The sequence below is a fragment of the Leguminivora glycinivorella genome, chromosome 16 (genome assembly GCF_023078275.1).
Source record: "Leguminivora glycinivorella isolate SPB_JAAS2020 chromosome 16, LegGlyc_1.1, whole genome shotgun sequence".
Taxonomy (NCBI): Eukaryota; Metazoa; Arthropoda; class Insecta; order Lepidoptera; family Tortricidae; genus Leguminivora; species Leguminivora glycinivorella.
Genome location: NC_062986.1, coordinates 15,946,867 through 15,958,444, shown reverse-complemented (window position 1 = coordinate 15,958,444; position 11,578 = coordinate 15,946,867). Strand labels below are relative to the sequence as shown.

At 41.8% G+C, this 11,578-nt stretch overlaps 1 protein-coding gene, 1 long non-coding RNA gene and 1 pseudogene across 2 annotated transcripts; 2 read left to right on the top strand and 1 right to left on the bottom strand.

Annotated features, from left to right (window-relative positions):
* The first annotated feature begins 729 nt into the window (after positions 1–729).
* LOC125234378 lies at positions 730–3,056 on the top strand. The gene is made up of 3 exons (XR_007177996.1): positions 730–900; positions 1,553–1,751; positions 2,974–3,056. It is a non-coding gene; the product is annotated as an uncharacterized LOC125234378 (long non-coding RNA).
* Positions 3,057–4,533: 1,477 nt separating this feature from the next.
* LOC125234945 lies at positions 4,534–11,284 on the bottom strand (annotated as a pseudogene).
* Positions 5,552–6,851, top strand: LOC125234688 (SUMO-activating enzyme subunit 1). Its single transcript, XM_048141035.1, is given in 11 exon segments — positions 5,552–5,798; positions 5,801–5,881; positions 5,884–5,913; positions 5,916–6,005; positions 6,008–6,139; positions 6,142–6,322; positions 6,325–6,365; positions 6,368–6,559; positions 6,561–6,629; positions 6,632–6,691; positions 6,693–6,851. Coding segments are annotated over 11 exon segments (1,023 nt in total). The 5' UTR covers positions 5,552–5,741; the 3' UTR covers positions 6,783–6,851.
* Positions 11,285–11,578: the final 294 nt, after the last annotated feature.

Genomic DNA, 11,578 nt, shown 5'->3' with positions numbered 1-11,578 from the left:
CGTTAACAAAAATAACTCGCTGTCAGTTTTGTGACGACAATTAAGCAAACAATATGTCTAAAAATTTACTTTTTTCACATTCTAGATTAACGCTTCAAGTTTATGTAACTAACACAAAAACAATACTTTTATTGATATTTGATGCTTAATTATCGTCACAAACTGACAGTGAGTTAATTTTTGTTAACAACTTATGCTAGGGGGGTCCCAAATTCAGAAAATGCCCGTAGAAGCATAGTAAGTGTTTAAGTGACGAGTGATCTGACTAGGTAGGTACTCTATTGAAATTAATTTCAATCAATTATATTAATAGTTTAATAATACATCGTTCTTCTTCAGAGAAAACATATCAAATTGTCACAGAAGAAAAGGATAATATAAATCTCAATATCATTAAAGTACACTTTACACAACATAAAATATTTGATGTGCTTTCTTATCTGAACCACACCTCGGACACTGCCGATCAAATATATGAAAGAGGCGCGTTCTAGCACCTGAGCCTAAGCTCGTGTGGAGTGAACGCGTACTTAAGCCTTGTATGAGTGAAATATGACAGGTCGACTGTTCGTGTTTTTGACAGGCGGTAACTGTGAGATAACCGAGAGGGTTGGGCGGCACTTTCAGCGAAGGGAGCGGGAGTGGCCATACTGTACGATAGTACTCTTTATTATACTGTGTCGGAACTGTGTCCTCTACACATAATACAATTATTTTAATTGCTATTGGTTTTTTAACAGTTTCTGGTTCGGGCCATGCATGTTTATCGTAAGTTTTTTGTTCAGGTCTGACCCGGCTGACGTTCCCGCCGTACACGCATGCGCAGCTATCTCGCATCGTGGCCGCTCACTTCCTCGCCAGCGCCAGTCTGTCCGCCGACGCGGTACAGCTCATAGCCAGGTAAAATATCTAATGAAACCGTCAATAAAGTCGAAAATACTAACTATAATTTTATTATTCATCTAGGATTCTCATTATCTGGTTTTATAAAAGTTGAAATTTCCATCTAAGTTTTAGCTTTGGAACCACAGGTCATACAAATGTTACGGACTTACGGAACCTGCGTTAGAATCCTCTCACGACAGCTGAGGCCCCTTAGCCGAATGGCATTTCTACGACGCGAAACGTAAACGAAACGCCGCGAACTACCTAGTCTAGCTCTGTCGCGCCAATATGCAAGAGCGATAGAGATAGATATCTACGAGCGTTTCGTTTCGTAAGCGTTTGTGCCATTCGGCTACGCCTGCAGGAGCTTCAGGGCGGGCGAGTGGGGCGGACTTATTGGTGGGACCCGCGAGCGGTCGCCCGACCGCGCCGGCTAGCGGAGGCCCTCACTGTGCTAGAACATAGTACCTAGTTATAAGGGCCCATCCCCATCTAGCGTCTCGCGAGACGCGTCGGCGCGACGTCCATGCAGCGTCTTTTTCCATACAGTTGGCCCGACGCTACGCTCTCGAAACGCTAGATGTAGGGGGTCCTAATCCTAAGAGGTATATAGATTTTATTGGAAAGTACCAAAGTATCATTGATTGTATAAACACTTATTTTACAGGAAAGTAGCAGCGGTATCCGGTGACGCTCGGCGCGCACTGGCGCTGTGTTCGCGAGCGCTTGAACTGGGCTCCGGCTCAGCGGGGTTGCGAGAAGTACAGCTAGCGTTGGAAGAGGCGGCTTCCGGGCGCCGCCGTGCGCGCTATCAGGGCGTGTGCGCCAAGCCCGAGAGGCTCATGCTGCGTGCTGTAGCTGCTGAGGTGAGATATTGGCTTATTTATGTACTAGCTTTTGCCCGCGGCTCTGCTCGCGTTAGAAAGAGACAAAAAGTAGCCTATGTCACTCTTCATCCCTTCAACTCATCGTCCTCCTTGCGCTATCCCGGCATTTGCCACGGCTCATGGGAGCCTGGGGTCCGCTTTGACCAATAATCCCAAGATTTGGCGTAGATCTTCATCCCTTCAACTATCTCCACTTAAAAAATTACGTCCAATTCGTCGTTCCGTTTTGCCGCTGTAAAACGGACAAACAAGCAGACACACACTTTTTCCATTTATAATATTAGTATGGATAATCAATTTATAATATTAGTATTAAATATTATAGAGAGTTACTGTCAAAGTAAAATGTGTAATCACAGTGCATAGACTGTCATCTCCTGCTTACAAGCTTTCAAAACTTTTGAACCTCAGCTTTGACAATTTGGTCAATATTCTTAGCTTGATACAAAATGGCTTGATATGTGTTAAAATGTCAAATATTAATATTAGCGCCATCTAACCGAGTACAAAAATATCGCCATCTAGGTCACCGTACTTTTTTCTGTATAGTTTTGAGGTACGTTTTTTTCTTAGACTAACTGTCCATACGGAGTTACATGTCTTTGGTATAATAAAGGGGCAGTGTCAAGTGACTTGTTTGTTTCTTTGTATTTAAGCTGACGGGCTCAGTTAACGGGAATGCAAAAAAAATGTATTATTGAATGTTTTAAGCACAGCCGTAAAAGTCTCCTCTTCGTTACATTACTTGTAATTCGAAACAAAAAAAACCCGAAGAGAATTTCGACCGAATTGCATTATAGGTACAGTCAGGAGCAGAAGTAGCGTAGCGAACCAAGGTGTTCAAAATGAAGTTGACACGATCTTATTTTTAAGACAATAAGAGCGTGTCAAGTTCATTGAACGCTATACGCTGACTACTCACTATCCCTACTACCGTAAATGGCAAAGTGTGTGTGTTTGTTTGTCCTGTTTGTCCGTCTTTCACGGCAAAAGGGAGTGACGAATTAAGGTGACTTTTTAAGTGAAGATAGTTGAAAGAGATGGAGAGCAAACATAGGCTACTTTTTGTCTCTTTCTAACCCCTACTTCCCTAAAAATGGAGAGTGAAAGTTTGTATGGAACAACCGCAATGAGCGTTTACCTCTCCGTTGGCGCGAGCGAAGCCACGGGCAAAAGCTAATATTTATTAATTTGTTTACAGGTAGAACGAACCGGATCTGACGAGACCACGCTCTCCCGGGCGCTAACCACGGCAGCGGCTTTAGTCTCCCTCGACGGGCGCCCGGCCTGGTCCGCGCCCGCCGTACGACCCCCAGTGGCGCGCAGGCGTTGGCGGCCTGCGCGCACCTCCATACACTTCTGAGGCTGTTGTTGCTGGAGAATAAGGGCTTTCGAGCCGAGTTTACTGCTTAATGTCAGCGCTGACGATGTGCATTATCGCGACTGAGCAGATTACTGTGTGATTCAGCAGACCTTTCTGTGATAACTACGTACTTACATCAGAGACCAGGAAAATGAGGATTTTATGCCAAGTGAAGTATCTCTCGGCCGAGCGAGGCGTGCGAGGCGAGGGCCTGAATAAAGAGATACGAGGCCCGGGAATCCGTTTTTCACGCCGAGGCATGTATAGTGCTTTTCTCAAACATACAATGAAATAAATAAAATGCTCAAGGTCAATATTTTATTAAAAAAAGTTACTTTGCAGGCCTAGGCCTAAAAAATAATATGAAATCCCATTACCAGTCCTCTCGAGTTTGATTGCGCCCAAAAAGCGATACTGCCAGCCCATTTTGGAGGAACGTAAAGACAATAGTATTTCATGCATGTTTGAGAAAAATATAATTACCGATCTGACCCTACCGAGCGCAGGCCGCTGTCGCGTATCCTCCTGGGGTTCGATGTCCTAATGTCCGCTAGGACAGAATACTTAGACGGCAGGCGTCCGCGCCACGCCGCTTCAATCGCAATTCAAAAAACGCCTCCTCAGAACATTTTGTATTAGGAAAGGGCAATAAGACGCGCCCCAGGTGGCGTGGCGGCGGCAGGGCACGCGCCGCCAACAACTTGGCGGCGCGCCTTACGTCCTTCCTATACAAAATGTACTGAGGAGACGCTTTTTGAATTACACTCAGGAAATGGCGTGGCGCGGACGCCCTTTGCGCGCCCCGAGACACGTGACGTATAAGTGGGAACGCTGCCTAACGATGGAATTTGAATCTACGTTAAATAGAGATTGAGTTGCTTTTGTTTTGAATCAATTCGATTTTCAAAAAAAGAAATTCAGACCTGTTTTATAGTGATAACGATTGATTCCAATTTGATTGGCAATTTTTTTGTATGGTGGGTCGCTAGAGGGTATAGCACCATATGTCTAACTGTGGGTTTATGATCTGATCTTTTTGATTTTTTTTAATGAAGTCATTGTATTGTATCATAGCGTAGCTTTCAAAAATATTTTGATCATAAGTTGTATTATTTGTATTGCTATTTTTTAAGTTTGTAACGTATTTTGTGCGCGTGTGGATTGAGTGAGAGAACTTTTACTAAAATCATCACCATATTTTTTTATTTTATTTTAGAAGGTGCTCACTCAATCCACACTTTTTGCACACGCGTATTTTTACTACTAGACCATTTTTTTTGACCTTTCCAACATACAGTATTCTGCATTCATTTTTTATTATTAGGTAATTAATGTGAACAAATTTTTCAGTCTTATTAAACCATAGCTATGTATTATTTAATATAGATAAATTAAGAATTCGAATAGTACAATAGTTTTATTCAAATAAACATAGTATTTTCAAAGCAGCATTTACAGCAATAATTAATCTCAATTATAATTTTATTTTCATTAAGTAAATACTGACTGATGATCATGGTACAATTTTAATAAATAAATATAATTTTGTAAGTTATTTATTTCTACGTATTTTATTTCAGCAATCCCCCACTTGTAATATTTTGATGAGGGCCTCAGTGTTGTCATCTTTTACTGCTTTTCGACTTGCAGCAACCACTGCTTTGCTGTATTTACCAACATAAAAGTCAAAAATATTTTTCCAGCATTATTTTAAGTACCCCTGTAGTGTAGTAGCAATATAAATAATCAATTTCAAATATATTCCCTTTTGATTACATTTACTAAAGGTGGTTATTTTAGGACAGGACTTATTTTACCTCTTAATCGAGCGGCTTGCTGTAATATCATGTGCAGCGTCTTCAAGGGAGGCGACAGCATGCTCCTGCGTCGAACGTCGTACGTGGCAGCTCAATAATAATTCCTCGTTCCAGCGTGCCACTGTTGTAACGACTCCAACATTTCTTTCCTACAACATTACAAACCAAGTGTAAATGTGATTTTGTACGCAACAATATCTATAGCTATCTGTAGATACATACAAATCATGTGCAGCAGCGTCTTGGGCTGCTGGTAACAATGCGGTTATCGATTGCGCCCTTTCGGCCGTTTCCACGCAGCCAAACGTGATCTCATTTCTCCTACTTGAGAGACATTTGCCATCTCTTCTTGAAGTTTGTCTTGTGCTTCGGGAAATTGTGCTGTGGACTGCAATGTAAAATAAAAAACATGTTCGTAAATATAATACAGACGGTGAAGCTCAGTTTGTCACTAAGTTCGAAATTTATCGTTTAATAAGAATAATAAGACTATAGAGATATTTTTTCAATTTACCGCTTTTTCCTACTGACGGAAATAGCTTGACAGACTTTATTTGAATTTCGAACCATATAACCGGAAGTAGTTATCATTTTTATTTGGCATAATCGATTGTTAAAATTATCGATTTCGATTATGGAAATTACGAAAAACAAAATTACATCCCTAGTCAATATGGCGGCGCGTCAATCGTCTATCTTGTCTACGGTATAAGCGGCGTGGAGAACTGTCAAAAACCGAACGGTACCGTTTACCGCATCGAGCATAATTTCGACGAAATATCTGTGAAAATGGTTGAGAATAACGAACTAGAGCTGTCGGAGGCTGAAGCTGAACAGTACGATCTATTCAAATCCGACTATGGGGTCTGGAATCTCAGAAACGACTGCGTGCCTCCAAAGTATTAATCATCAGGTTATCCGGCCTCGGCGCGCCGAAACTGCAAAGAACATAATTCTCTCTAAGGAGTTAAAAGTGTTTGTTTACTAGACAATGAAAAACTTAAAGAAGTTGATTTGTACTCTCAGTTTTTGACTCCGCCCGTTAAGATCGGCCCGAGAACCGTGCCGAAGCCTCTTTGACGAGAGCGCGGGCTTTAAACCCAATGGTGGATATAACAGCGGAAACAAAGGGTGTTGACGAGAACCTGCCGGACAACTTCTTTACTGCCTTCGATGTGCCATGCGCACGACCGGGCTCAAGCAGGAGCAGTTAGAGCGTATCAACAATGTTTGCCGCGACAATAACAAGAAGTTCCTTTGCGGTGACGTTTGGGGTATGTTCGGGTACATGTTCTCAGACCTCGTCGACCACGAGTACTCAGAGGAGATTGTTCAACATAAAGCCGTGAAACGCGGCCCTGATGACGAAGAAAAAGTGCAAGGGAAACAGTATCCATCACTGTTAAACGCCGAGCGCTATCTACGTGCCGTTACAGAATGCTTTGTCAGCAGATTGGTCGAAACCTGAGCTACGCTCTCGTCTCCTGCTGGTGACCCTTCGTACTTAAAGTGATGAAGATTTTGTCTACTTCCGAGATGAGTACAATAGGAACCCAGACCCGGCAAAGCGAAAAGCTGACACAGAAATACTATTGAAAATGAGAAGTTAGACTTGTTAAGGAACTATCACTACCAGCTGGGTTCGTAACTAATGATCTTTTATCTAATGTTTTTGGAACTTCGTATCTGGAGCTGCAGCTGTCGTAGGTGGAGTCATCGACCAGGAAGTAGTCAAGAGGCGGTCAGTCAACGCGAGAGCCTCCACATAACAACATGTTCTTCTTTAACCCGGTAAAATACGTTGGATTTGTAGAACTGTATGGTCAATAAGGATCTTTTTAATTTTTAGAATCTAGAAAGCTGTAATTTTTTAAGTCAAATTATAATTTAAAGGCAGAACTATTTTTTAATTTTACCTGCAAATCTGTTAGGTTTAGATACACTGCCAAACTTTGGATTAAGTCACCTGCCAATGAAATATGAGGTGTCGAGGGAACTTCACATTTCCATTGGCATCAAAGTCTATCTCCAAATGTGACTTGTCTCTCCAAACAAATGAACTTCATATGGAGTTCTTTCATAACTTTTCATCTCAAGCACTATATCTTGATCTAGTAAGAAGTTCTGGTTGATCCAAATACAGATTCTTTGAATCTCTCTGTGATCTTGAATGAGACATAGCTGTTTTGTTTGTTGATGGCGAGGGTAGATGGAGCCAAGCAGTATGGCGAACCTTGGCAGCTGCTTAGTCAGTTCGAAAATGTGGGAATTGTTCACTGTCTGCATAACTCACTAGTGCCTGAAACATTACAAAGTTATCAAAAAAATAATACAAAATAAGAACAACAGTGCTATTTGCACATGTATGAATGAATATAATGTTCAGTCATTACCAGTTGTAGCTGTGATCGCACACCTTGATTTTGTACAACTTTGCAACAAAAAAAACCGCACTTTGAGCACCTGCGAACGTATTTGCATGGTATGCATGGTCTTTATCCTAGATTTATCTCCCACAACTCATGAGAGCCTGCAGTCAGCTTTAGCAACATTCCCAATTTTGGCATGGAGCACAATTTTATGAAGACGACTACCATCAGACCTCTCAACCTAGAGGGTAAACTAGGTGCAATTGTCCCCTCTGCCTTAGTGTCAAGTAATTCTCATGGAGAATTCATATTAAATCTCTGTCTACAAAACCTTGATGTGCATGTTCAACTCAAAAGGTAAACTTGGTCGATTGGCCCCTCCATCTTAGTATTGAAATCTTAGAATCTCTGTCTACAAAACCTTGATGTGCATGTTCAACTCAAAAGGTAAACTTGGTCCGATTGGCCCCCCTCCATCTTAGTATTGAAATCTTAGAATCTCTGTCTACAAAACCTTGATGTGCATGTTTTAACTCAAAGGTAAACTTGGTCCGATTGGCCCCTCCATCTTAGTATTGAAATCTTAGAATCTCTGTCTACAAAACCTTGATGTGCATATTGGTTTCAACTCAAAAAAGGTAAACTAGGTCTGATTGGCCCCTCCATCTTAAAATCTCTGTCTAACTACAAAACCTTTATGTGCATATTTCAACTCAGAAGGTAAACTAGGTCTGTCCCTCCATCTTAGGCCGATAGTCCACTAATCATAATTATGTTTATCATAGAAATATGATCATAGGCATCATGCCATCCTTTTGCTTCACGTTGAAGAAAAAGGCATACGAACCTATATATGATCATATTTCTAGGATAAACATATGATAGTGGACAGCCTTAGTATCGAAGTAATTCTCATGGAGCATTCATATAAGAATCTCTGCCTACAAAACCTTGATATGCACGTCTCTGGGCACGTCGGAGGGCGGGCGCAACGGCACGCTTGCAGCACGGAGCGGGCTGCGCGGGCGCCGGGTGCCGCGCCAGCGTCTCGCCCGTCGGGAAGATCCCTCCGCTAGCACTAGCGCCGCACACACCACGGTGTCATTGTTCGTCGATATCCACGTCAGGTCTATGCCTTCCTGAGAAATTCGCTTGTTTTTAAAAACGAAAATGTTATATCATAAGTTTTTGGCCACAGGCAAACACTTCTGTAAAAAGGTACAACATTTTCAACTGTCCTTTTTTCAGTTGAGTACAAATTTTTCGTCCAGTCTAAATATTGTAAGGAGTTGGAATAACGGCATTTGCCATTGAAGGTGCCATAGTACAATAACTTGCAGAGTGTCAATTCAGTTTTATAACTTCTTTTTCTAAAATTCAACTCAATCAGGAAACAGGAGAATTTACCTTTCAATATTTGAGTTTTGAACGGGATATAGACCGTGATTACCTTTTTGATTTTGATTGAAGTCCCGTTGTTTTGACGAAGAACTGCGGTGTTTCCCATAAGTTTCAATTGGTATTTGGTCAAATGATTTTCTGTTTTGTCTTACACTGTTACTGCACACTGCTAATATAATATCTACGTAAAACCCTTAACTCACATCGTTCAGATCGGTAGTGACAGCGACATGCAGCCTTGTGTTGAGTGGGCATGGCGCTGGTCGGCCTCTCGTCGTTCGCGCTGGCCTCATAGTGCTGAGTTCCACTGTCAGCGCCTGCTTGCGGTTGAACAGCTCCACTATAGCTGCGCGATCTTCTTCGGAGGGCTGGCTTTTGGAGCCTGCTGGCTCTTGGTACGGTGGGTAACCAAGAACTGTAAGGAAGTCAGTGAAATAAGGGCCGGTTGTATCAAGCCGTCTGTGACCGTTAAAAGAGTTCGTTAAATTTTATATATTGTATGGGAAGTTCCATAGACATCAAGCTGCGTGACGACGATGCTGTATTTGTCAAATGTGGTTGATGCAACTGGCCCTTAGATAGTCACATTTGAGTTATTACGATCATCAGGCTCACTGCTACATTAAAGCTTCCCTAAAAACCTCCACGACTATATCGGCTATGCGGTCCCATCATTCAACGGATCTTAAAGATCTGGACCTGATATCATTAGGTGATATCTGATACAAATCAGTCAATACTTTCCGAGACGCACACTATCCGGTGCACCAACGAATCGGTAATCAGCATACAACGTTTCGGAGGGTGACTGCGTGACCGCGTCTCCTCAGTCAAACTCAAATAATTCACGCATACCTTCTCCCCTATCCGAGACGCACACAAGATCCGGCGCTCCAACGGACCGGTAGTCTGCGTACAACATTACCGAGAGCTGCCGACCGCAGTTGCACTCTGCGCAGAACTCTGCCGGACACTGCGTCACGCCAGTCGATGCGTCCCGTTGCTCAGCAACAGGCCAGTGCCTCGCCCGAAAGTTGGACTGAGAGGGCGTTGGTTTTCGACTAGAGAACAAAATCAGGATATTGATTCAGAAATAACAACAGGTACTTAGCCCCTGCTTCTACTGTTCAGTAGGTAAACATTGTTCACTGTATTTCTCTTTAAAACTGACACTATCTAATGAATTAACGTCAAAGGCGCATCTATTAAGTTATGGGTAGGTGATAACTTAGTCATTGTTCCATTATAGGTATTTGGTAAGAGAGAAATTAAGAGCACAAGACGCGTAAACATAAGTGGTCCTTCGAACCGGATACTTAATAACCAGGATTTAATAAAGAGTTTACCTTAACTCTCCAAAGCCTTATTCCTTCTTCATAAATACCAATGGTCCCATTAGCCAGGCCGTACGCGAACCTGACTTCAGTAATAGCTGCCAGGCAAATAACAGGTCCTGTTTCAGATATTTCCGTTTTAAACTGGTTGTTCTTCATCACCCTTATGTAGGAGTCTTCACATCCTAAGGTAACTACAACATGACATGAAAAAGTTTTAGAAAAAAATTCGATGCACCTCCAAGAAGTTTAGAGGTTACATACAAGATTTTTGAATGACCGAGAATAGTTTACGGTAAGTATAGCGAATGTGTCACACTAATTCCGAATTAGTAGTCAAACTAGAGGTTCGATTAGAGTTCCATTAATACTACTACTCACTCCTCATTCTCCCCATCCTTATCAAAGTCGAAAGTGATCATCGCACTTTACTTTACCACTGACCACTGAGTCCAAAATACTTCATTCCCCTGCCAATCAATGCCTTGCACAGAGCTGTTCCCGCCTACGATAGCCAGAGTCTCCTGATACTTCCCGAAGGAGGCAGCTATGATCACGTTTACTCCGTCGTGCGCTTCTTTGAAGAACAGATCGGAATTTTCGTGGACGTCATAAGCTGGAATAAGTTATTATTAAAAGCTCTCCCACTAAAATGAAGTAGGTAATATGAATCTTCAGGAGATAATGTCTGAGTGAAGTAAGGCTAAGGATTTAGGAAGAAGGCTGTAATTTCTATGGACATATTAATAAAGGTATTGGCTATTGAGCTGGACTGCAACATTATACTTAGGAAGGGGTTCCAATAAGAATCATGTCACTTGTAGTAATACCTAATATCTGAGAAGGGGATCAATAAGAGAAGCATGTCTCGAGTAGAATCCGGTCGCAGCGGTCCGGAAGCCAGTGCGACCACGGCCTGGCTCAAGTTCAGCTCGGATACTTCTCCGTGTGCTTTCGATCTCTGTGCGCGACCACTTACTGCTCCACCGTGGGGGTGGTGAATAATGATCTACGATTGATAAAACATGTATAAATAACGGTACTGCTGTACCAATCGTATGAAAATAAGGATAGCATAACTTATATTATACCTTATCAAAACCGGCGCAAGCGGTAAGACAAGGATGTGTGCCGAAATCATATTTGGCAATGGTTACAATATTAGGAGTAACTTTGTGATTTAAAATTCGAGTTTAAATACTGGCTGAACAGTTGATATTTGCTGCATTGTTGTTAAGTTACGATACGTATTGCTTTTGTTTATGTTAAAATGTCCATGTCTCATCACCATGGTTACCCATTCATAATAAAATTTAACTTCATTCTCGATGCTGATTATGCGAACATTAAAGTATGAAAAAAATGTATGTTTGTTAAATTCTGACTAAATTATGTTTATTTTTGTTATTAAATTCATTTTTATGAAGAACTGAGCGTATCTTAAAAGTGGGTGTTAAAAAGTAGCTCGATTCAACCCGCTGACAGACGTCAAATTTGACAAGTTTGTCATATGAAAAAGCGC